Below are 26,943 nucleotides of genomic sequence, written 5' to 3'. Positions count from 1 at the left end.
AGCACCGGAGTGGTGGTTTGCCTCCCATGCTTTGTGGTAGGTGTTACACAGCTCCTTCACTTTGACCCTGCACTGCAGTGTGTCCCTATCATGGCTCCTTTCTGTCATGCATCATGAAATCTGTCCGTAGGTATCATAATTCCTGTGGCTGGAGCGCAGCGGGGACTGGACAGCCTCCTCTCCCCAAATGCTGACGAGATCCAGCAGCTCGGCATTGCTGCAAGCGGGAGATCGCCTCGGGCGTGGAGCAAGCCTGGCCACCCGGAAAGATGTGCTAAGACCACTGCATGTGTCACTGAGCCAACAGGAAGGGGACCTCCAAAATTCCAAAGGACTTTACGGGGTGGGGATGACGGTTGGTCACCTGAGGGCAGGGCAGTAGAGTTCAAACCGATAATCAGAGAGGTGAGAACAGGCATTGTGGGACACCTCCCGGAGGCCAGTCACAGCGCTGTAATCCAGCAGGTGTTTACACTGGCACTGCAGCGCTATAGCCCCGGTGCAGAAAGCTGTGTGCCTCTCGTCAGGGTGGTTTTTTTAAAGTGCTACAACTGCGCAGTTTCTGCGCGCTAAGTGGCTTGGCAGTGTGTGCACCCCGGGAGTTACACTGCAGAAAGCTGCTTCACTGTGCAGAAACTTGCCAGTGTAGACAAGGCCTAAGACAATATGTGTGTGGGCCTTTTTTATTGTGTTAGCCTTTTTTCTCTCTTTGGTGTTGTTTTGAAGAAGCTGGCTGAAGTCGTGGTATTTTCATGCTGTTCACAGGCTCCTGAAGGGAAGTCTATATATAGCAGGGGCAAAACCCGTTGGACCTGCTGAGGAAGCATGGTTGGTAAATGGGGATGCTGTAACCTGGAGACCCAGTCTAAAAGTAGGGTGAACCATAGGAGTCGGACTTGAAAGAAGTGTAGGTGTGGGCCTGTCTCTTGAAAGGGGTGCCACGGAGAGACCGAGAGAGAGAGGTGAAAGGTTCAACTCACCCTGAACCATTACACTAAGATGTCCCGATTTTCAAGAAATTAACTTCACAAACTTTAATAATGTTCTTTCAATGTAGTTATTTTGCAGAAGCTACAAAATTGAAACAAAATATCTTTTCATATGTCTTTTGTAAAAACAATAAATATCTGATTCATGCAGGAGTCTGGCACAGTGACCTTTCAGCTTTAAAGATCAGAGGAAAGGGGAGAAAGAAGTGACTGCATGAAGGAGCAAGAGTATCAGAGAGAGAAAACCGCTAGCAGTGCAGCTTGTGGAGGACTGTAGAGTAACTTAGACAGCTAAAAGGTGAGTAGTGTCCTGTGTGTTCCGTGCAGATTTATAGCCTCCTTTAAGAGAGCAACATTCCCCCATTCACGTGAATGGGATTTCTGCCTTAAGAAATGATCTATTATTGACAAATGTTTTCTGCAGTGGGAACCAGTTCTGAGTGCAATTTAACTGCTGGTGCTGGTTGACGTAGGGCTCAGTCATGTCTTCTGCAATGGTGCTGGAAAATGGTTTTGTCCTATCAACACTAGCAGTCTAGTACCAGTTCATGGGGGAAAGCTACTGAAAGCTATTGTTGGTAATAGGTCAAGTTCATAGTGTCTGGGTGGGGTTGATTTAAAGGGCTATGTTTGCAAAGGGACACAGTTACCTGGTTCACGTGTGAAAATGTGTGGTTTTCAGGGCACTTACCCTGCTTTGGAAAAACTGCCCAAACACCAAGGAACAAATTGATTTTGGGCGGGGCGGGGGCGGGGCTGCTATGCTCCTGACATGGTATCTGAGACCTTTAATGCAGGAAGGTGCTGTCTTATAATTCTGAGATACAAACTCCACCTGTCTGCTTACAAAGATACGGAACAATCAGTTTAAAAAAAATCTGACCAATCCAAGCACATTTGTTGCGGAGTTGTACCCACTGCTTGCAGAACAGAAACACAGAGACAACTTCAATGTCCTGTTGTTGGCAGGGATAGATATAACATGTTGATAGGTAAAGCCATGTAAAAAGTAAGACCTAGTCATCCTAGAGGGCAAAAGCCAGTTTTAAGAGCCCATTCAATTAGCAGGACATCTAGATGTTAAGAAGGGCGATTCAGATTCACGTTACCACTGGTCTGTGCACATGTAAGGCTGACAACTTCAAAAGCCATGGGGGAATAATGGGTAACTTAGCCATTTCCCTGGGAATGCAAGGAGTGGATCCTGCAGAGGGGTTTCCCAAGCCACCAGAGATGAGCTAATCAAAGTGCTTAACTGATGGTCAAGGCTCAATCCTCTGTGATGTCATAAGAGAGGATATTTGAACCCAAACACAGCTGAACAGAGGAGAGGGAAGAGTTATGTGGAGGCTTGCCAGATTTTCTTACAGAAATTGTATATAGGCAATTCTCTGTAAGTACATGATTTCAGGATCTTATCTACTATTAATTCAATAACATCTTGAAAAGAATTGTTCTTGCTTTGGTAATTGTTTTATACAATATATTTGCAAACAGTTACTTTTTAAACATTGTTTTTATTTGTGGTATCCAAATTCAAAGACGGGATGCAACTTGTCTCTGAGGGAAGTGTGTGTACGTCTAACAACTCACCATTGTTGTATGGAATATATGTAGCTGTGTGTCTCTGAAAATTAACCCACATTCTTGGAATTTAAACCTAGTTTCTGGGTTGATCAGAGAGGGTGTTTGTAATCCAGGGCCTGTGGGCTAATTATTTGGAATTGCTGTCTATGTACACGTTGGATTTGGGGAAGTCTGGCATGTCTTGTTGTTAACATGCCATAAGGTTGGTGAAATGACATCCATTTTGTTAGGGCTGGTCCACACACAAGCTTGCACTGAAACAACAAATCAGTTTTCATTCACGCGTTATAACAAAAGTGTGGATTAAAACAGGCTGTTGTTTTGGTGCAAGTTTGTGGATCATTTTATTTCGGAATAGAAGTATCTTATTTTGACTTAAATTGGTTAAAAAAAATGGCATAGGTTTGTGTCTAAATTGACTGCATTGGCTGTATGTAATTTTCCCCACAGCAAAGTGTTGTGGGATTATATTGATTTGATGCTGTGGTCTAAGTTCTTTAACATATAGGAGTATATTCTGATCATATTACATGCAGACTTGTGTGCCAATTTCCCACACTGGGAAAGGAGAATGTACTCCATAGGGTACAATTCTGATAAGCTAGATGAGAGAGAATATTTTTATAATTGATTGTTGTTGGTTTTCCCCCCGACCTCTCTTCCTTTCAGATGACAACTCTACCAAGGATTGCAAAATCTAAAGCAAAACCACTGATATCAGAAGAAGATGATGAGTTACCCTCCTTTCTTAAATCGTAAGATTAATTTTCCATTCAAATTTTTTGGTCTACAGAACATATTTTTTACAATCCTGTTTGGTTTCAGTAATGCATATTGTTGCATATAATTTGCTTCAAGTATGAGGTTGGGAGCTCATTCTGGTGCAGTATAAGTGAGACAGAGGGTGTTCTCAAGATCCCTGGTCAGAGAAGATAAAGGATTAATATAAAAAAGGGATTAATTTACAAAACACCCCTTCCCCCACCTGCATATTTAACACACACGATGAAAATAACAAATGTCAAAATGTGTGTGTTAGGTCTTATCTACACTTGCAAGTTAAAGTGCGTTAAATCAGCCCCAGGCACCCTAACTCCTGAGGTGTCCACACTGGCAAGGCACTTAGAGCGCCTGGACTCTGTGGCTGGAGCGCTGCTGGTAATCCATCTCCACGAGAAGCATAGGGCTTGCTGCACCCTGGCTGGAGCGCTGAGGTGTCAGTGTACATGATATGTTGCATTACTGCACTGTGATTAGCCTCCAGAACCGTCCTATAATCCTTTGAAGTCAAGGGGCCCCACTCTCGTCATGGTTTTGAACTCGGCTACAGGCATGCTAATATCCCTTTCAAAGCTCCATTTCTGACAGCCGGCATACTTATCTGCTCTGGGACACAAAGCAAACCGTTACTGTGGAATGCTCCTGCTGCAGAGGCAGGGGGTGTGTGTGTGTGTGAGTGAGAGAGAGAGAGGTGGAGGGTGGGAGCTGATGTTGGGGTTTCCCCCTTTCCCCTGCCGCTGTCTGAACTTACAAGACAGCATGCTGACACACACTCTGCCCCCCAAAACATACTGTCTCTCCCCCCACATATACACAACACACTCACTGTCACACTCCATCGTGCCATTTGAAAAGCAGCTGGCAATCTAGTACTGTAGGATTCTAGTACTCTAGAACAATGGGATTGGGAAACGCATCATCTGATGCTGGGCCTGCCCCATTAGGCATTGCAAACCCTTTCCAAAGCATGCAGCAGCCACTTGCACATTGGGATAGCTACCACAATGCACTGCTCTCTCTGGCCTTGCAAGAGCTACTAATGTGGTCACGCTACTGCGCTTGCAGCTGACAGTGTGAATACACGGCAGCGCTTTCCCTGCTGCTATCTCCGAGGGCTGGTTTAACTCCCAGCGTTCTACATCTGCAAGTGTAGCCAAGCCCTTAGACTAAAGACTAACTACTAAAGTCCCCAAAACAAAACCAACCATGTACAAACCCTTGTGTACCACTTTAGCAACGCCAGAGGTCTGCCTGGAGTAGCTCTAGATCCTGCACTTCGCTCCGGCCACTAACTGCAGTAGGATAAAAGGCTTTACTTATAGGCTCTGCATCCCCTCCTGCTCATCTTCCCTGGCCATTTCCCTTTACTTCAGAAAACAGCTCCATCTACACTTAAAACTTGTACTGAAAAAAATCACCCTCCATAGCGACATAGTTATGCTGACAACAACCCCATTGTAATGCAGCTGTGTTAACAAAAGAGTGCTGCTGTTGGTGTAGTTAATGTTTGGGGAGGTGGTGTTCCCACACTGGTCTGTGCTTAGGGGACTGTATCCGTCTAGGCTCTGTAGAATAGATATAGCCTTACAGATGTTTTTCCTCTTGCAATGTTTACTTTTGTTTCAGCTCCTCTGAATCAGAGGAGGAAGAGGAGGAGTGGGAACCAAAAAGCAAAGTGGCAAGTAAACGTAGGCTGCCAAAAAAACCTGAGTCAAAACCTAAAAAGGCTGCTGCTCCACGGTCAACTGTGGTTAGGAAAAGGACCAGGAAGACAGCAGTAAAAGAGGAGCCGGTAGGTATCTGTAAGCAGGACACACAAAACTACTAAAGCTGTCAAATGCAATGGCCAAAACTTTCCTACTGAGAGTTGTAGGTGCTCAACACCTCTGAGAATTAGGCCATATATCTCTTTATAGCCATGAGGTTTTATATATGAATAAAAAAACAAAAACCCCTATCTACCTCGTCCCCTCCTTTAGAGGAAATGAAACAGTACTGAAATGTCATTTTGTTGTACTGAGTTTGCATTCTCTTCCAGCTTTTCCCAACTCTGGTGCTCCAGGTAAATTCTTAGCAGAACGGAAAGGATAGAAATGCTGTACGTGTTATATTACCATGAGTTAGTGTTGGTTCCATAGTGCAGCTGGCAGAATATTTTTCAGTAAATCTTTACCCAGCAGCAGTGAAGCCAGTTCCGTTTGAAGACCTAATGAATATGTTTGAATGACTTTCCTTGTGTCTTTCATCAAATATTTGATGCTAAAATATAAGAGTAGGGCCACGAAATGCTCAAGATTAGAAAAAATTGCAGGGAGGATATTCATCACGAGGGAAGCGACTCTGTTTGTAACTTACCCTAATGTGCTTAGGTATTCCAGGGTGCATGTCCTATGTATAAGATCCCCCTGTGTTTGACGCTCCCTTTCTTACTGTGTTTGCCAGCCTTTGAGAAGTCCATTCCTGGATCCCAAAGAAGAACTTTGATGGAAAAACTGGGGCACAAACCAGTTGTGACTTGCCCAAGGCTTCTCAACAGCTTAGTGTAAGGGATGGAATTGGAACTCAGGGGGTGCTTTCTAGTTCCAAGCTCAGTCTGTTAGAGCACTTAATTATATATACACAATGTAGGCAGTGAAACCCGTGGCCTACATTCTCTCCATAGGTAACCCTCTGTTTTAAGAGAGCAGTTTAAAAATAATTCCAAGATTTCTAGAGTTACTTTGATCTTCAAAGCCCATCTCTACTAGGCTGCAGTTTTTGTTATCTTTTTGCTGGTCCTTTGAAGGTGTGCTTAAGACAAGGTGCACTGAATTAGGGGCCTGATTTTAAAATGCTGAACACCAACTGTGAGGCTCTGAGCACCTCTCAGTATAGGGCCATAACTTGGGGAAATGATGTCTACCATCAAGTTCTCCATGTGACAACTCTTACATTAAAGCTGTTATGTTTTTATTGGATTAATTCATGATATTCAGTGTTTAATTTACTTTGATGGTTTATTTGGCAGAATGTATCTTTGCCTATTGCTGCTGATGAAGACAGTAAAGATGGACTGAAACTTTTACATCCTAAAGAAGAGACAGACCCCAAACCAAAAACTAGAACTAAAAAGCCAAAAATGCCTCAGGGAACAAAAATAAATGTTATTCAAGGAAAGATGGATAACCTAGATAGTGATGAAATACCCTCAACAAGTGCGCCTTTGATGGAAAATGAAGTAAAGCAGGAGAAATATGAAGAAGATTTTACATTTGATGAACCCCCTTTAAAAAGGATAAAATTGACAACACTTCCTCAAGGAAAACCAGTAAAACATCCTGGAAGCACCAAGCACCAAGAGGAATTAGAAATGAACTGGGACATTGTGCAGGTATGACATCTCTTCCATTTCTTTATAGCAGTCCACTAAAACTATACTGTAGTGTACAGAAATAGGACTAACTTGGGCTGTGGTACACAGTCGTGATTCCTATTGACTTCAATAAGAGCTGTTGACACATTCCAGGAAGTAGCATGGGACTCTTAAATAAATAGTGCTTGAGTTACTTTATTTACTAGTTTGTTCTTAGATTAAACATAGGCCATGACAAGCTACACAGATGAAAGTTATAGTTCACTATAAAATGCCTCTGAATAACCAGTTTTACAAATTTCCATTCAGATGTCATTCTGACATTTGTCACTTGTAGACAAACTTTGAATTAAAGATTATGTAGCGATTTACAGAACAATCTCACTTTCTTCCTCTTTATCTCCATTAGAGCTTGAGGGAGTTGCAATTCAAAGACTGTAGCACCCTGCAGCTATGGAAATCTTGAAAATTTAGGATTTTTTTGTTTGCAGACTTTATAGTAATTTCTCAAATGTAAGTTTTAAGTATGATAAATCATGGCCCATTTGTTTTGGAGATAGACTTCAGCATATATATCAGCCAGAATGGAACCTTCATCCAGATAGACTTAAAACAATAATGTCAAATAGTGTGAGAACATCTTCATGCATCTCAGTATAATATTAACTTTGAAGCCTAATCATGACCATTTAAATGCAGGTGTTGAGGAAATAGCCAGTTAATGCCCTCGTTCTACGAGGTTGTATGTAGCTATGGAACACTGGGACATGATTGGAATAGAGCAGCACATTTTAGCGTACTCATGCTACTGTACTGTACAGCTTGCTACTACATTAAAAATATTAGAATAGATTATCAAAATTCTCTCCCTGACTTTCTTGAAATTCTGCTGACTTCTAAAGGGAAGAAATTCCTGTAAATATTGTGGGCAAACTCCTTGAAGTTCTCCCATGTTCTTGTTTATTACCTAAGCCTGTGTGTGCATTATGCTGTTGGTTATAAACTAGGTACTCAGTAAGGTACAGAAGATATTTTATGTAGCTTCAAATGTGATTTGTATTATCACAGGTGAGCATGTGTGTGTTTGTATAGTCATATAGAGTAAAATTTTCAGAGGCTTCTAAGTCACTTGGGGCGTTGTCTACACATACAAGTTGTGCCACTTTAACTATCCAAGGACAGTTAAAGTGATGCAAACTACTGTAGGGTAGATGCAGTTATACTGGCATAAAGGGCACTTATCCCAGAAGAGCTTATTCCCATATACTGACTCTAGGGATTGTACTGGTATAACTATATCAATAGAAAAAAGAAAAGGAGTACTTTTGGCACCTTAGAGACTAACAAATTTATTTGAGCATAAGCTTTTGTGAGCTACAGCTCACTTCATCGGATGCATGCAGTGGAAAATACAGTGGGGCAATTTTATATACACAGAGAACATCAAACAATGGGTGTTACCATACACACTGTAACAAGAGTGATCAGGTAAGGTGAGCTATTACCAGCAGGAAAGGAAAAAAACCTTTTGTAGTGATGATCAAGGTGGGCCATTTCCAGCTGTTGACAAGAACGCGTGAGGAACAGTATGGGGGGGAAATAAACATGGGGAAATAGTTTTACTTTGTGTAATGACCCATCCACTCCCAGTCTTTATTCAAGCCTAAATTAATGGTGTCCAGTTCGCAAATTAATTCCAATTCAGCAGTCCAATCAGACGTCAAGAATTATAACATTCAAAAACTGATCGGAGAACACTTCAATCTCTCTGGTCACTCGATTATAGATCTAAAAGTGGCAATTCTTCAACAAAAAAACTTCAAAAACAGACTCCAATGAGAGACTGCTGAATTGGAATTAATTTGTAAACTGGATATAATTAACTTAGGCTTGAATAAAGACTGGGAGTGGATGGGTCATTACACAAAGTAAAACTATTTCCCCATGTTTGTTTTTCCCCACTACTGTTCCTCACACATTCTTGTCAACTGCTGGAAATGGCCCACCTTGATTATCACTACAAAACGTTTTTTATTTTTTTTTTTAATTTTCTCTCCTGCTGGTAATAGCTCACCTTACCTGATCACTCTCTTTACAGTGTGTATGGTAACACCCATTGTTTCATGTTCTCTTTGTATATAAAATCGCCCCACTGTATTTTCCACTGCATGCATCCGATGAAGTGAGCTGTAGCTCACAAAAGCTTATGCTCAAATAAATTTGTTAGTCTCTAAGGTGCCACAAGTCCTCCTTTTCTTTTTGCAGATACAGATTAACATGGCTGCTACTCTGAAATATATCAATAGAAAAATCTACCCTTCACTGAATTATATCAGTATATCAGTACAAAATCTGTGTGTAGATCAGGCCTTAGGATACTTGGAAAATTCTGCTTGTATTTAATTATTGAGACTTCAGTAAAATGAGCTTGATGGCATCATCTTGGTTCCCAGTGGACAAAGTCTGCAATTTTTTTTTTTAAATATAGGGTTCTACAATGCCAGTTTTTTTTTTTTTTTCCAAAACAACCTACTGCAGCTATTTTTAATATTTGGGTGGTTTTTTTGTGGTGATTATTCTGTTAGAAAATTGGCCTAATATTGAAAATTGCATATTTTGGTTAGGATTGATGGCGTTCTCACCTCAGTTCAGTTTTAGTGCCCTGGAGACTGAAGTCTTCTGTTTATCCACAGAGCAGCTATACACTGACAGAGGGAGTATAATCTTCACCATACCACTGTATCAATGTACCTTAGCCACCCACATGGCTGAGGATATTCCAGGGTACATTCAGCCCTTGGTTTCTACTAAGACTGATAGCAAAGGTGCCTATAATATGATTATGGTTTTTGCGATATTGACCCTTGCATGTAAGGAAAGAGCCTGAGATTATCAAAGTCACATCATACATGGAGCAGTCTTTAATAATGACTTTCTGGTCACCACTGATCTAGTATAACAGGATTGTGGCCACCCGGTGCTTCATGTTTATCCTATCCCCCTTGTGTCCCCCCCACAGTGGCCACTTTTTCATGATCATTATATGCCAGAACTCATTCTTTTGTCTTAAGTACAAATTCAAGTACCTGTAGCAGTATTATAGTATATGACACATGCTTTTGCAAGCCTGGCATTCCATCCAGCAGAGGGCAGTGTTGTGCACAAACAGCACTCTATCCTGGCTGGATATGAAACCAAAGTGAAGATACTAAGCCAATTTACCAGCTTTAAAAATAGTTATTTGTTTTCTTGTGGCAGGTCCTGTCAGAAAGAACAAATATTGAACCATGGGTATGTGCAAACATAATTTGCCTTTTCCGTGATGAAAACACAATTCCATTCATTGCCCGGTATCGAAAAGAACTTGTCAATAATCTGGAAGCTGACGCCTTGCGAGAAGTACAGCAAACACTGGAAGAACTACGGTAAGTAATCTAGTGGGGGGAGTGTGGGTGTGTGTGAGGGAAAGGAGTTAAACGATGACCTGCTGCCAGGTCTGTGTTCCTTGTGTGCTTGGTTACAATTTGGAACTCTGCGTGTATGATGTCTAAAAGAGCAATAGTATAATTCCCAGTAGGATATGTTGTGAAGGTGGTGAGTATGCATCCGTAATGCAAGGGGGGGAAATCCCGACTAGAATGTTCCCATTTAAAAGAAAGAACACAAAGTTCTTAAAGCCAAAATACTCAAAGTTAAAGACAGGGGTATACTTGATGCTCCCCTGCCTTTCACTTTGTTTCAGAAGGAAAAAAAAGAGAGTTAGGTTACTGATTGCTCAGTGAGTTATTTTAAATATGTTTTTTTACCCCTGAAGTATGTAGCCCTGAATCAGAAATAAGCTCCACCCCTTGTGTTGTCATCTGAACATCTGGAAAAGAAGCCTTGGGCTCTTTTTTGGTAGCAGCAGGTGTCCGTCCAGCAGCCCCTCATGTAGGGTCAGGCGAGTAGCACATGGGACCTTAGAGTTCATAGAGGGCATGGAAGGCAGCCCCAAAATATTACAGGCCAGGAGCCAGTAACACATACCGGCACTTAGCAGAGATGGAGGAAGTGAGTGCAAGGAGCAAGCTGCTATATTTATAAGTAGGCAAGGAGGACAGGGAGTCACTCCCCTTCTTCCCCCAGTGCACATGCACACAGTCTGTCTGGGCCTGTGGAGACACAACAACCCTCTCCAAATAATACAGTAGGGGAGTGGGGAGCACTTATTTGGTCAAGCAGAGAAAGCTGCTGCTGAAGCAGCCCACAGCTCTCTGTTAGTTCAGACTCCACCATAGAGGCACTCGGGGCTGCCATAGTTCCTACTTGATGCAGTGGTTAGCGTGTCTTTTGAAAATATGTTTGATGTGCTCTAGGTGGGCAAGGAACAGACGTAATGGTTCTATGTGCTGAGATTTCCCCCTTCCAGGCCTGGCTGTTGTTGGAGTAGGGGATCCCCCCAGATAGGTGAGAATGCCTGGGACAGGAAAGGGGGTTCAGGGAGGGCACGCAGTATTATGTGTGCCATTGTCCTCCACTGTCAGACCAACTCAAGTGTTTTGTAATGATTTCACTTCCTAGTGGCTGCTGGACCGTAAGACGTCCCTAATACTCTCTGCTACTGTAGAGATGGATCCTGAGAGGTGCTGAGCATCTGCAGCTCCTGTTGACTTGAGCAAGAGTTCCAGGTGCTCATCACCCTGGGATTTAGCTCCCAGGTAGTTAATAGAAATTCTTATTTAGATGAAGTGTCAGAGTTGCTGCACTTGGATCACAAGGTGGCAGTGTTACAAGGAACATCAAAGCATAAAATACTTAGCTTGACACCCTTTGCTTGGTTTCTAGATCCTCCCCCCAACTATTGCAAGCTTTGTTGATTGTTGAACAAATATTAAAATGGGAGCGAAATTATTAGGATTTCTACAACGTTAGTCAGAGTGGGTTCCTTGAGGCTGATATAAGGTGTAGTCTTCCATGGCTTCTGAGGCCAAACACACTGCCTCAACAACATGCTGTCATGAGATCCAGTGGGTTGGACCACATTTAGTGATAATCTTTTTCATCTGATTTGAAATGTGATTATTTATTAACATAAATCCCATGTATTGTAGTACTGTTGCAAAGAAGACACATGTAACAATACAGAAGATAAAGAAAGAAGGAAAGCTATCGGGAAGTCTATTAACAGCCTTATTAAACTGCAAAACTTTGGATGAATTGGACCATGTGGTTAGTGTCTCTTTTTTTAAATATGTTCGTAAAATTTTATCTTGCACAATTAAAGAAGAGGTATTGAAAAACTGTAGCTCTGACTAGTGCTGTGAGAATAACTGATTTGTGGTTCACTGGCCATTCTGAAAAATGGGGAAAGAATAGTTTAGGATTGAACAAAACATTTTGTTTATTTTTTTGAGCTTTTTTGTGTTTTGTAAATAAACTGAAGTATATTTTGAAATAAAAAGTCATTTTGAATCAAAAAATTGAAACCTTTCATTTAGAGGAGGTCAAGACAAAATGTTTTGCTTTTGGGGGGTATTTTTGACTGAAACAATTTGGTGAATTTGACACACATTTACAAATGTTCCGGTTGACCCAAAATATGTTGCCTAGCTTAGATTTGGCAGAAATGTTGATCTCTGCCTTTTTAAATAACAATACATTTTACAACTATTCTTTTCCCTCCCCAGTCTGCACCATATAAAACTGGAAGTAAAGGCACCAAAGCTCAAAGGGCCAAACAACTGGGATTAGAACCTGCGGCCATATCTCTCATTGAAAACCCAGTAGAACTCAGTCTGTTTTCTTACATTAAGCCTAATGTCAAAGGTAAGTACTCAGTTCCTGTATGCAGTAATGGGAATTAGAACATACCTTAAATAAAGAACAGCTTTATTTATGAGTTGTCCTTATACTATTGAAAGTTAGTATGAGAATATCTTACATTGCTTAGAGACTTCAGCGATAGATGCAATAGAAAAAGCCAAGTTGAAAATCAGTCATCTGTTGTCTAAAAAAATGAGCACCTGTTACAGGGACTGTGGCATGAGGAAATATAGGGTGAATTTCATTGCAGCACAGAGGGCCTGTCTAAGGTTCCAACCCCACTTAAACCCTTGCCAGTGTTATAAAGGATCTTGTGCAGGAATCTGCACTGAGGCAAATTTCATCCACCAAGGCACATCCTAAAAATGTCTGTTTTGGTGATTGGGAGTGAGTGGGAACCCTTTAAGTGCTGGGTGGATATTGATGGTGCTGGAGAGAAGGCAGTCTGGTATCGGAATGGGTGCTCTAACTACTACTTGTGTCACATTTATATTCTGCAGAATTGATTCTGTCTTTGAAAATGCGATTATTTGTAGTGAACAGTTTGACAATAAACCACCAGGATTGTTAGTGACTGTTCTATGGTGTATGCGCATCTTCTTTTCCATGTCACCTTTTTTACCATGCATATGCTGAAACTGCTTGTTGATACTGACTCTTACTCATCCCACATTATAAACAGCAATCAAAATATAAAGATTAACTAAAATGGTAAAGTTAAATTGGTCCAAATTTAGTATTGTGAATCTATTGGCAAAGTTTCTGATTGATTAAATGTCACATTTTAGAGTGCTGCAATATTTCGTAAAGCAAGATGTTGCAAGCATTGCTGTGTGCTGTACTGCCGGATAACTGATTGTGCTGGGAGAGTGGCAGTGCCGAAGGGAAGTGTTTGTAATGAAAGCGGGGATGAATTATCAGGAGTACCAATGGTTGCATTCAAAAGGGACTGTCACTTATTGGAGTAGCATGAATCATTGTCATTTTTCACATTTGGAATGAACAAACCTTTTTTCAATATTCTGCTAGAAATAGAGAATCGGAGCTTGCATTTATATTATGCCTTTCATCCTAAAGGACCATGAGGCATTTTACAAACGACATACAGATATGAATCGGGTATCAGGGGTGACAGCCAGGTTGACAGCCTGCATGCAGTATGAGAGGAGAATAAATTGTGTTTGATCTCATGGGACTGAGCTCCTAGTCATGCAAAAAAGGTCCCAGGCGACTCTGGCTTATGGCTTTTAATTTCTCAGTTGGTATTTTTAGAATATTCCTAATAATATGTTATCTATTAAAAAAAGAACAAACTCTGAATTAAAAATATGTTGTTTAGGTTGCAAAGTCGAGCATTCAAAATTATGAAATGCCAGAATTTAGGCTGTCTGCAGTCTTCATTCTGCTCTTTTGTGCATATGTGTTCTAATATAATTGTGAAGTACATGATCACATACAATTTTTAACACAGGACTCCTTCCTCCAGCAGGGCTCAGGCTAGATGGGGCTCACTCAGCGGATAGCTCTTCAATATTTCTCTTACCCTCATCATCCAATGTGCAGATGTATCCTTCATTTACTGCACCCCATCCAAATTCTGCAGTGGATACGGAATTATTCATTTCCTCACATGCTTTTCTATGGTGCCAGTCACTGTAGTGTCTGAGCACCTCACAAACATGAATGAATGTTTAATAGGAAAGATTTGCATCCTTTTTTTGTAAATGGGAAACTGACACACAGAGATTAAGGGCAAAGTTTACCACTATTTTGATTTGCTCAATAACTTGCTGCTTGTTCTGTTAATTTAGATAGAATAAAAGAACCCAAAGAGTAAAAGGTGTTAACATGACACTGAAACTGTCCAACATTAAACAGTTTTAAACAAGATTTGGCATTTTGTATACAGAAACCTTAGCATGCTTATTACCATGGTCAACGCACCATTAAGAATTCTTTTAACCTTTTATTAAAGATGCAGAAAAAGAAGGAAAAATGATTAAACCACTTTACATTTAAAGGAACTCCTCCCACGCCTACCCGCCCTTGTTTGTCTTCTCAATGGTAATAACTGTGCTTTTGGAAAGGAGAGAAGAAGTTAGTTGAGGTGGGCTGGAGCTATCGGTGGTGGTGGTGGTGTTGCTGAAGTCCAGTTCTGTTGTCTAGAAAACAAGACAAACACATACACAAGGGAAAAGAAGAGAACAGCAAAGATTAAAAAATGCAGCTTCTGTCTTGGTGTTGACGTTCACTTGCAACCTCGCTGCTGAAAAACACAGGCACAGCACATGGTCTTTTCAGTCACTCTGCAACCTGGTAAACTTGTATTAGCATTAGGCTGTTTAGGGCATTGCATTTAGCTGCCTTTCTGGTCATAGGCTTACAGCAGTGTTGCAAAATATACAGTCTTGGCCAGCTAATTCAGACTTCTATTAGAAGGCAAAGGAGAGGGAGAGGGCAAAAGTGTATGATATGTTGGGGAAGAGTCAACACAGCTTTTGTAAAGGGAAGTCATGACTCACCAATCTACTAGAATTCTTTGAGTGAGTCAGCGAACATGTGGACAAGAGTGATCCAGTGGATCTAATGTACTTGGACTTTCAGAAAGCCTTTGACAAAATCTTTCCTTGAAGACTCCTAAACAAACTAAGCTGTCAAAGGAGAAGAGGGAAGGACCTCTCGTGGATCAGTAACTAGTTAAAAGACAGGAATCAAAGGTTAGGAATAAATGGTCAGTTTTCAGAATGGAGAGAGGTAAATAGCAGTGTCCCTCTGGTATCTGTACTGAAACCAGTACATAATCATAAATGATCTGAAAAAAGGGTTAAAGAGTGAGGTGGCAAAATTTGCAGATGTTACAAAATTACTCAAGATGTCCAAAGCAGATTACAAAGAGTTAGAAAGGGCTCTCCCAAAACTAGGTGACTGAATAACAAAATGGCAAATGAAATTCAGTGTTGCCCATTGGAAAACATAATCCCAGCCATGCATGCAAAATGATGTTACCATTCAAGAAAGAGATCTTGAGTCCTCGTGGATAGTTCTCTGAAAACATCCACCCAATGTGCAGTGGCAGTCAAAAAAGCTAACAGAATATTAGGAACAATTAGGAAAGGTATAGATAATAAAACAGGAAATATCATAATGCAACTATATAAATCCATGGTACACCAACACATTGAATACTGCATGCTGTTCTGGTCACTCCATCTCGAAAAAGATATATTAGAAATGGAAAAGGTACAGGGAACCTTAGACCTTAGACCTCCATCCCGTGCTTTGCTGCACATTGGGCTACCCACATTTGTGATCCTTGCCTGTAAATTGTCCTTCTCTCCAAATCTTCCCATTTCATGTTGAGGGGCTTGATGTTGTTCAGAGCTATTTGTTTCCATGTTATTCGCGGTCTTCCTCTCTTCTTGCATTTTCTGGCTTCCATTCAAGGGCAGTATTTGGTAAGCGTTCTTTTTCCATTCTCAGCACATTCTTTCTTTTTAAGCGCTTTAACTTCAATTTGATGTTTGCTTTCAGTGAATAGTGATCACTCCCTATATCTGCTCCTCTGAATACTCTTGTGTCTAACACTGATATAGTCAATCTCATTTTGTGTTTGGCCATCTGGTGAAATCCATGTTTTTTTGTGTATGTTTTTATGTTGGAAGAAAGAATTGCAGATGCTAAGATTGTTTTCGGCACAAAATTCAAGAAGTCTTGTGCCATTGTCTGTGGGCCGATGACTATTTCCCAACCTCGTCTTTCATTTCTGATCTGGACATTAAAATCTCCCATAAACAGGACAAGATCATGGTCTGGTATTTCTTTCATTACATTGTTCAATTCTGTATATAATCTCTTTGTCCTCTTCAGCTGCATCATTTGTTGGAGCATATGCCTGGACTATGGTGAGCTTGATGTGCAGAGAGTGGACTCTAGCTGCCAGTAGCTTATCTGATATTGGCTGCCAATTCACATGTGATTTCTTTGCAGAGCTATTCATGATGATTCCTACACCTCTCTTATGTTTGGTTCCACCTGAATATAACATTGTTTTTTCTCCAGATGTTATCATACCTTGATCTTTTTCTCTAACTTTATGAAGTCCTAGGATGTCAATTTTATATTGATCCATTTCTTTGATTACATGTGCTAATTTTCCTGCACTATTTAGAGTTCGTACAGTCCAGGTAGCTATGGATGTACTCTTTTTGGCCATCAGAATTTGGACCATCGAGTGGGTGACTTCCTGATGGACTTGATCACTCACTGTCATGTGCGCATCTGAATGCTTTCCATCCTCCTCAGGCCATGATTTTTGTTTTATGTGAGTAGTTTCTGTAGCTAGACCTTTTTCTTTTTTTTTTAATGGTGAGTGGAAGCCACCACATCAACCAACACTCCTCCTTTTTGATCTGGGCTTGGGACTGGCATTGATGGAGTTGGTACAGGGAAGGGCAACAAAAATGATTAAGGGTATGGAACAACTTAATGCGTGAGGAAAGATTAAAGAGATGGGGACTATTCAGCTTGGAAAAGAGGAAATTAAGGGGCGATATGATGGAGATCTAGCAAATCATGAATGGTGTGGAGAAAGAGAATAAGGAAGTGTTATATACTCCTTCACATAGAACACAAAGAACTAGGAGTTACCCAATGAAATTAATAGGCAGCATGTTTAAAACAAACAAAAGGAAGTATTTCTTCACACAATGCACAGTCAACCTGTGGAACTCATTACCAGGGGATGTTGTGAAGGCCAAAACTATAACTGGGTTCAAAAAGAATTAGATAAGTTCATGGAGGATAGGTCCATCAATGACTCTTGTAGCCAAGATGGTCAGGGATGCAACCCCATTCTCTGGTGTCTGAAAGCCTCTGACTACAGATGCTTGGACTGGATGACAGGGGATGGATCACTTGATTGCCCTGTTCTGTTCATTGCCTTTGAAGCATGTGGCATTGGCCACTGTTGGAAGACAGGATATTGGCTAGATGGACCATTGGTCTGATCCAGTATGTCCATTCTTATGTTCTTGTGGATGGGAAGGAGAAGAAATAAGGTAGGGAAGGAAATTAACGGATTTGGTGGTGAGGGACGAGAGGTTTCCCTTCCCAGGTGATGGTTGGGATTTAGCAGAAGCCAGTGGAGGTGGCAATGTCATCAGGGTTTCTCCCTCTGGTCCAGTCTGATCAGAATATGCCTTCGGATCGGGATGAAGAAGGTACGGAGTCCCAGAAGACAGTGGGGTGGCAACCATGATGGTGAAGCATGCTCCTTCCACTTTTTCAGTCAGCCAGCATCACAGTAGCCTCCTTCCTTGTTGTCTGTCTTTTATTATGTATCCCTGTCAAGGTTCCTCCCCCACTCTGAACTCTAGGGTACAGATGTGGGGACCTGCATAAAAAACCTCCTAAGCTTATCTTTACCAGCTTAGGTCAAAACTTCCCCAAGGTACAAAATATTCCACCCGTTGTCCTTGGACCGGCCGCTACCACCTCCAAACTAATACTGGTTACTGGGGAAGAGCTGTTTGGATGCGTCCTTCCCCCCAAAATACTTCCCAAAACCTTGCACCCCACTTCCTGGACAAGGTTTGGTAAAAAGCCTCACCAATTTGCCTAGGTGACTACAGACCCAGACCCTTGGATCTTAAGAACAATGAACAATCCTCCCAACACTTGCACCCCCCCTTTCCTGGGAAATGTTGGATAAAAAGCCTCACCAATTTGCATAGGTGACCACAGACCCAACCCTTGGATCTGAGAACAATGAAAAAGCATTCAGTTTCTTACAAGAAGACTTTTAATAAAAATAGAAGTAAATAGAAATGAAGAAATCCCCCCTGTAAAATCAGGATGGTAGATATCTTACAGGGTAATTAGATTCAAAAACATAGAGAACCCCTCTAGGCAAAACCTTAAGTTACAAAAAAGATACACAGACAGAAATAGTTATTCTATTCAGCACAATTCTTTTCTCAGCCATTTAAAGAAATCATAATCTAACACATACCTAGCTAGATTACTTACTAAAAGTTCTAAGACTCCATTCCTGGTCTATCCCCGGCAGAAAACCAGCATAAAGACAGACACAGACCCTTTGTTTCTCTCCCTCCTCCCAGCTTTTGAAAGTATCTTGTCTCCTCATTGGTCATTTTGGTCAGGTGCCAGCGAGGTTACCTTTAGCTTCTTAACCCTTTACAGGTGAGAGGAGCTTTCCCCTGGCCAGGAGGGATTTCAAAGGGGTTTACCCTTCCCTTTATATTTATGACAATCCCAAAAAGCAGTGATGTGTGGAACAACCCCTACTCTCATTACTTGATCCACCAATTAGGCCTAATTTCTGAAACACCAATTTTGATTGGTTGATTTCCAGTCTCTCTCTGTTCTTGTGTACCAGGCATGATCTTAGCACAGTCCTTGAATTATATCAGTAGGCCCTTTCTTTTGACTAATTTGGTCTTCCTTTTGCACTTTTTCCTGTTGACTTTGTGATTGTTATAGTTTATTTATTTTATGTATTTTTCTCAGTTTTCACAGCTGAGCTTACAATTATGGTAAATGTATAGGGCCAGTTATTCCAGCTTGCCCAATTTGAGAAACCTAGGTTTTTCAGAGTACGAAGCATTTTTATAGCTTTCTGTCTGTTCAGAGCCCTGTGCAGATGTTAAGAGATTGAATACCCATTTTACATGTGAAGAAACTTAGGGCTTGTCTGTACTACGGGCTGGATCGACAGGCAGCAGTTGATCCAGCGGGGGTCAATTTATCGTGTCTAGTATAGATGGGAGAGCATCTCCTGTCGACACACTGCAGTGAAGACACTGCAGTAAGTAGATCTAAGTAAGTTGTCTTCAGCTACGTTATTCATATGGCTGAAGTTGTGTAACTTAGATTGATTTCTCCCTCCTCCCACCCCGTAGTGTAGACCAGCCCTGAAACAGATTTTCATAAGGCTGCATGTTGTCTCTGGAGAGCCAGGTTTAGAAGGTGAGACCTTCTAGTTCCTCCAGGCCATGCCGCCTTACTGGCAGAGATCCTGAGCACTCATAACTTCTGCAGTCTTCAGGACTGCAAGTGCCCCATCACTTCTTAAAATGAGACCTCATGTCAAGTTGGGCATTCCAAAAATGAAGGATATACAATTGTTGGCCCTGGCCAAAATTTTGGTTTAGTAAACTTGACCAGTATCATATAGAAAATCTGGCAGAGCCAGGGATAGAACAGAGTTCCCCTGCTCATGTGGACCTCCCTTAACCAGAAGACAAATTGTGCCTCTGTCTTCCTGTGCCTTTCAGTTCTCATTCACTGAGCAAGAATTCTATAGGAAGAGGTAGCATTCGATCATATTATTAGAGGCTAGGTCATGGTGCATATGCATGAGTGCATAGAATTAAGGTTGCTTTGGCAGCCTTACTTCTGGTATTTCCTAATCTGGAGTGCTTGACCTTCACGTTCGTTGAAGCTTTTTTCTGTGTAACTCTCTCTACTTTTTATTTTAAAAAGAAAAAAAGGCAAGAACAAATTCTGTGATGTGTAACTGTGGTGCCTCATCCCATGCACCAGCAGCAGAGCTTAAATTCTAAAATTTCAGCACTGCAGCACAGACTTCTAGTATTTGAAGTAAAGGATTAACTGTAATAAACTTGGTTGCAGGATTAGGCTGTTACCTTTGTGGACCAATCACTGGAGGGTGTAACACTCTGGAACAGTGCTTTACATATATGTAAATAGTCTGTTTTACGATCAGCAGATTTAGGCACGTAGATTTGGCAGATTCTTTTGAGAAGTAGTGCAGCTAAATGGTGTTAAACTTGAGTGTGCAGTATTGAAGATATGAGTTTTTGCTTGGCTTGATTGCTCTCGGTGGGACATGAAGCCTTGCAGAGTTGTGAGGGACAGTATTGGTTTAACAGGTGAGTCTAGAATTTATGAAGTGTATCAGAAGCAGGAAACCTGCAAAACAATTGGTGGGTCTGCTGGATTATCGGGGATTAAAAGGAGCAATTAAGGAAGATAAAGACATTGCTGAGATGTGAAATTATTTCTTTACGTCCCTCTTCACCTCTGAGATTGTTCAGGGGATTTCTAACCTGGACGTGCTCCTTTCTGGTAATAAAGAGGAGGTACTTTGAGTCTGTGGTGTCAGAAAAAGAGGCTGAGGAGCAAACTGATAATTTACAAAGCAAATTAGTCACCAGGTCAGAAGGTACGTCTAAGAGTTCTGAAGAAGCTGAAATGGCTGAGCTACTAACAAAAATATTGCAATCTCTCATTAAAAACAGCCAGTGTTCCACACAATTGGGGTGTAGCAAACATTTTTGTACCTATATTTTAAAAAAAAAAGGCTATAGGAATAATCCTTGGAATAACAGACCCTCTAAGACTTACATCTGTACTGAGCAAAATGGTTGAAATAATTAAAAACAGAACAAAAAAGCATCGGGAAGATCAGGCAGCCTTAATACAGGGATTGCAATGTGCTCCCCATGTAATACTGAAGTTTGTAGCATTTTGTGGAAAGGTACTCAGGATTGCAACAACGTAGTATGCTTTAAAAAAGTGACATGGTAGGTAGTGGAAGCGTGTGATCCTCTCTTTTGCTTACTTATCTTGCGTGAACTCTCTTAATCTGTATACAAATATCTAACTTTATTATTTCTAATGTATAATAAATGTGAAGCCCAAGCAAGTACTTTTAGAATAAGGTATTGATGTTTGATATCCTTCTCTCAGTTAACATTGCCTTTTTTTACAGTAACATAGTTAATAATCTGATATTAATTTTAGATGTTTTGGAAGTGATGGCCAGATGATATTTGCTAATTCCATCAATTTGGTTTTTTTACTGCAACAGTCCAGATTGTTCTAGTATCTTGTATTTATTTCCTTTCCGCTTGTATGTATTTAGGGATATGTTTTATTACTGATGTGATTACTTAGTTATGTTCGGGTTTTTAGATTCTTTATAATAATTAACAGTATGTTTTCATTTAAGGACTTACAACCATTCAGGAAGTAGAGGCTGGAGTACAACACATCCTTGCTGACATGTTTGCTAAAGATAAGGATACACTGGATTTCATCAGGGTACTGTAAGTTTCAAAGTTTCATGGTCAGTCACTTATTTTGCAGGTTATATGGCCAAATTCTGTCTCTTTGTGTTTGGCCAGAGAATTTGCCCCACGCAAATGCTGGGAAAGAAGTATTGTTGGCTTATCCCTCTCTCTGCATACACACAGTCCTTAGTCCTGTGCCTGGCAAATTTATTCAGGACCAGAATAGAAGAAATCTGTTGTGATCAGGACAGGATATTTAATCTCCCAAAGCCTGGATTTAGAATGTCTCTCACCAGCTTCAGTCATGATAGCCCCGTGAATTGTTCTCCCTCTCAGTTTTAGGGGGATTGAAAATTGGAAAGAAAATTTTCCATCCCTTGCAGCTTCCTCACATTGCAGCTTTTCAAGTGCTTGCCAGTAAGTAGTATGCATACAGATTAGGCCCTCAGGGCCAACCTGAGACCTAGTGTAATCAGGTGCAACCCCTTTTACTTCAGTTGCGCTCACTTAGGCCAGGGCTTGATGCAGCCTATAAAGGTTAATGGCGAATTTTCTATGGTTTAATTCTTAAAGCATAGTATCAGTATAATTAAAACAGTGTGAAGATAATAGTCTCCTGCTTTAATATAAATGCCAAAGCAAAGCAGAGAGATTTATTTTCAAAGCAGGAGACGTTGATCTTTGACTACATTTGAGTAGAATGAATTTATTTTTGTTATACCAAATGCTGACTTAGATTTAATTGCTTTATCTGATGAATATCGATGCAGTAGAGTGACAGTTACTCTTGCAGTGTTGTTATTACTCTCTTGCATTCTGGTTGGAATAGAAAACAGATTTAGTGCAACTGTTATCAATATGGAGCAATTTATCCAGAAAAAGTAATTTTTTTTAGCAGTATACCTCATTGTGAATTGGGTAGGATCTGACTGGCTGATGATATAGATGGGGCCATATCAAATTCACTGCCATGAAAAACATGTCTTAGACCGTGAAATCTGGTCTCCCCGGTAAAATCTGATCTTTTGTGTACTTTTATCCTATAGTCTACAGATTTCACCGGGGAGACCAGCATTTCTCAAACTGGGGGTCCTGACCCAAAAGGGGGCTGGGGGGGTCACAAAGTTATTGTAGGGGGTCACAATATTGCCATCCTTAATTCTGTGCTGCCTTCAGGGTTGGGTGGCTGGAGAGCAGCAGCTGCTGGCCAGGCACCCAGCTCTGAAAGCAGCACCCTGTCAGCACCAGTTCAGAGGTAAAGGTGACAATACCATACCATGCCACCCTTACTTCTGTGCTGCTGCCTTCAGAGCTGGGTATCTGGAAAGTGGCAGCTGTGGACTGAGGGCCCAGCTCTGAAGGCAGCAAAGTGGCAATACCGTGACCCCCCCGCCAACCTTGCGACCATCCTCCCCTCACAGCCCCTTTTTGGGTCAGGACCCCTACAGTTACAACACCATGAAATTTCAGATTTAAATATCTGAAATAATGAAATTTACGATTTTTAAAATACTATGGCTGTGAAATTGACCAAAATGGACGGTGAATTTGATAGGGCCCTAATTATAAACCACAAAAGACAGACAAATAGCAACCTGTCCTTTATAAATGAGAGAATGGAATGCAGCAGTGTGGCGGATCTTTAACATTTCATTTTGAAGGCTGCTTTGCGTGAGAGAGATGCTCTTGTGGGCTAGCCACCCCGTTCTTTTACTACTTTGTTCTCAAAATATGTAGTTCTGCAGATAACAGAAAATTCTTAATGGAACACTGATGTCCTACACACTCATATTTTGAGAAACACTGTTCTATTGTATCAGTCTAAACTACAAATTAAGAATTGTTGCCATGGAACATTTTCTTTTTTTAAAGGGTATCCTAAAATTTAGCTGTCTAGCACATATTCCATCTACTATTATAAAGCCATAAATCCCACTGGAGCAGGGTATGCAAAGAAGCAAGTGATTACTGAGTTTGGTTAAATGCTAAAGTGAAATTTAGAGAGACGAGGTGGGTGAGGTAATATCTTTTATTGGACCTCCTCTCTAATATACTGGGACCAACCTGGCTATAACAATACTGCATACAAAGTGAAATGTAGGCATTTGCGAAACAGTTTATATCCTTGCAGCGTTCTGCAACCTCTGAACTCTATCTGTATGAAATGACAGGAGAAATAAACATACCTGAAAGCTTTTTCCTTTTGTATTTGAACTTTATAATAACATTATGTGCAGTGAGGTTAGAATGAATAATTGATTTAGGACTGTTTTAAAACAAACAGTTGTTTAAGGGAGTGGTCTATGTTGAAAAGAGGAATTATAATTTAACACACAGTGTTAACAGGATCGTTTTTTGCATGGTAAATTGGAATGACATTTTAAAAAATATTATAAAAAACAGTTTCGTTTGGTTGCACCAAACGTGGACAGGTTATAACTTTCATAACTGGTTTTTAAATACCATTTTAAAACTGGAGTCTGGATAGAAATCGTTAAAGACTAAGGGTAACATTTTCAAAAGCACCTAATTGACTTTCAGTGAGACTTAGGCTCCCAAGTGCCTAAGGGCTTGCCTACTTGGGGAAATTATCCAGCATAGCCATTCCGGAATAGCTACTCCAGTGTTATTTAGCTACTGGATATAACACCTTGATGTAAACACTCTCTTCCGGCATATTTTAGATAGTATGTTCACATGAGGAGCTGTTCCAAAATAGCTATTCCTAAAGTGGGGAGCCTTCCTAAACCTTCAAAAATGGCTAGTCTCCAGGCTTAAAAAACCTTTGGGACCAGCCAGTTTCATAAGAATTAAAACTTGCTTCTCATCCACAATACTGTCATCTCTTGGCTAGTGAAAACCCACCAAACTGCAATGTAAAAGGAGCCTTTGGGCTCCCCACTTGGATCACTCTTGAGAAGGATAAGGCTCAGCTTTTCTGAGCTCTCCTTGAAATTGTTTTGCTGGCCGTATATTAACTATGTCTTATTATTTCATTCTCGTTCCTAAGACATATTATGCAATTCTCCTTATGATGATTATGACATAAAATGCAATTGAAAACAATAGTATCAGCTATTTATTTCTTTAGGATTTTGTGTTTTAACACAAACTCCAGTTACACTATTAAAGGCTTCATGTCATATCGCCCAATTAACTTACTCTTCTTTGTATTTAGATGTCAGCAAAGGTACATATGTATCCAGTCAGCCTTGGCAAAAGTGTCATCAAAAAATGTAAATGAGAAAGATGTTAACAAATTTCAACTGTACCAGAATTTTTCTTGCAATATTAAGAACATTCAGCATCACCAGGTACGCATTATAAATATGCTATTGATTTTCTTTATAATGGTAACTGACAGCATTTATGCATCTCCTAGAAAAATATGCTACCATATGTATTTCCTTTAAAAATTGAGTTTACCCATTTTTTTTATTTCACTGTTCAGTCACCTCAGGTAATGAAAGACTCTCGTTTCTTGGAAAAGTAACTTGGAAGGTTAAACCACATGTTAAAAAATTAAGTGGGAATTGAATACTCAGGAGTGTTTGTCTAATTGAAGTGTCTAATTAAAGCAAATGTATTTAAAGAGTTGGCAGGAGAGTGCTCAATACCAGTGAGATCCATTTGCTGAAGGATAATATGGCACATGCTCTGTTTTTTCAAGAAGCAGGTACCAAGCATTTGGAGGAAAAGGGGGAAGGTTAAGTAGTTTATCCTGACAAGGATAAGAAAGAATATAGGTTACTTTACTAGTTTTTCACTAAGAGCTCTAGCTGGATTTAAAAAACTGTGAAATAGAATTAAACACACTTTTTTCTTGGTAGTTCATTGGTCATGTCTTCTTCTGTTGTTTGCTGCAACACTGAGTGGCTCATCCACATGGGCAAAGAGTGCTCTGAGCTGCTCAGCATTACACCTGTCAGTTGAAATTGGTGCAAAGCAGCAAGAAAAGGTTGGATAATTGTAGTTAAAGGTGACCTGCAAATATAGTACCTAAAAAAAAAAAAAAAAAAAAAAGTATTCAGCAACTTCACTTGTGCTGAATGCTTCAAATAACAAGGTTAAGGGAAACATTCAGCATATAACATACTGAAGACATAGGTGATATTTTTCTTGTTTGGCAGGTGATCAGTCTTCTGATCTGTGAGGTCTCTCTGATAGTCTTGAATGATAACTATAGAGCTGTAGGACTTCAAAAGGGAATATGGAAAGAAAGCAATTTCGGCACTGGAGCGGCGCTTTCTCCATTGATGTGCAATGTCTTACACGCCCATCAGTACATATGCTACTCCAAATTCTTAATCTCAGAAAGAGAGATGCGCACTTCAGGTATTGCTCTGAATATTCTAAGTGTAGAGAATTCTGCCCTGATGGGGTGACAGGCAACATGTGTACCTTCTGGCCACTGTTGTATTATTTAAACGAAGAACCTTCGTTAATCCACAGGAAGTGTCTAGATTTGTAGATGGCTGTTTCTGCTTCTGCTCTTGAATAACATTTCTTTATTTCAGTCACACTGTCTTCATGGGCTTGTCCTGTTGCCATTTTAAAAAGCCATGTGAGGTTTTGCCTGCTAAAGTTGATTTTGACTTTTGGTTTGAATTCTCCTGTGTGTTTTAAAGTGGATTTGTCATGCTGAATACTTGCCAGAGAGGTACTGAGGTTTGAAATTAGTTCACTTGTAATAATACAAAGATTACATTATTTCTAGCAATCTGGGTATTGGGGAAAGGATGAAATTATTACTAATAGTTTTAATATCCAAACCCTTGGTGTAAATGTGTAAGAGGTCCCTGCTATGCTCTTTTTATTAAGTGTCAATGTTTATAGCATTTTATCATATTTTTACAGTAATTGATCTGCAGAGGTTTACATTAATGAAGTCTGAAGAGCTCAATTAGCTCAAGCCTAGACTATCATTTTTATGGTATTTCTTGTAAATCATTCATATTCTATCATAAAATACTGTGGTGTGACTAGTTTGTAGATCCCTATCGGAGATTGTTTTTCATTTGAAAAAAGAAAACTTCAACCATTGCAAACTGATCAGTTTCTCCATTACTGAAGTGGAGGCAGAAATAGATTGCTGTTAAAATGCGTAATAAAGATATAAGATCACACAATGTGTCCTAACAGGGCTCACTGAGTTATTAAGAATAAATCAACATCTATCCACGTTTCATCACATTGAAATCATGCAAATTAGAGAGAGAAAAACCCTGTTACCTTTTTTCGACTAGCCCCACTTCAGGATTATTTCCCTAACACGTTTTCTAGTGCTTTGTCTTAATCTTATTTTAAATGCCACAAGTGTTCTATAGTCTCCATCACAGTTTCATAGAACACTAAAATGATCAATGCATGTTTGTGT

The 26,943-nt window shown here is 40.3% G+C and overlaps 1 protein-coding gene across 2 annotated transcripts in view; it reads left to right on the top strand.

Moving 5' to 3' along the window:
* SRBD1 (S1 RNA binding domain 1) overlaps nt 1-26,943 on the top strand; it is a 226,741-nt gene that overhangs the window by 20,652 nt on the left and 179,146 nt on the right. For both annotated transcript variants that reach the window (XM_084622475.1, XM_084622474.1), the window contains 9 exons: nt 1,141-1,287; nt 3,246-3,331; nt 4,983-5,148; nt 6,364-6,726; nt 9,967-10,133; nt 11,799-11,916; nt 12,375-12,513; nt 21,506-21,602; nt 24,745-24,880. In XM_084622475.1, coding sequence (XP_084478601.1) covers nt 3,246-3,331; nt 4,983-5,148; nt 6,364-6,726; nt 9,967-10,133; nt 11,799-11,916; nt 12,375-12,513; nt 21,506-21,602; nt 24,745-24,880 — 1,272 coding nt within the window. In that variant the 5' untranslated portion in view covers nt 1,141-1,287. The remainder of the gene's footprint in view (nt 1-1,140; nt 1,288-3,245; nt 3,332-4,982; nt 5,149-6,363; nt 6,727-9,966; nt 10,134-11,798; nt 11,917-12,374; nt 12,514-21,505; nt 21,603-24,744; nt 24,881-26,943) is intronic.

This window comes from Lepidochelys olivacea, assembly GCF_965140295.1.
Source record: "Lepidochelys olivacea isolate rLepOli2 genome assembly, chromosome: 3".
NCBI classification, from domain to species: domain Eukaryota; kingdom Metazoa; phylum Chordata; order Testudines; family Cheloniidae; genus Lepidochelys; species Lepidochelys olivacea.
Note: the sequence above shows the minus strand (reverse complement) of the source record. Positions and strands in the feature narration are given on the sequence as shown.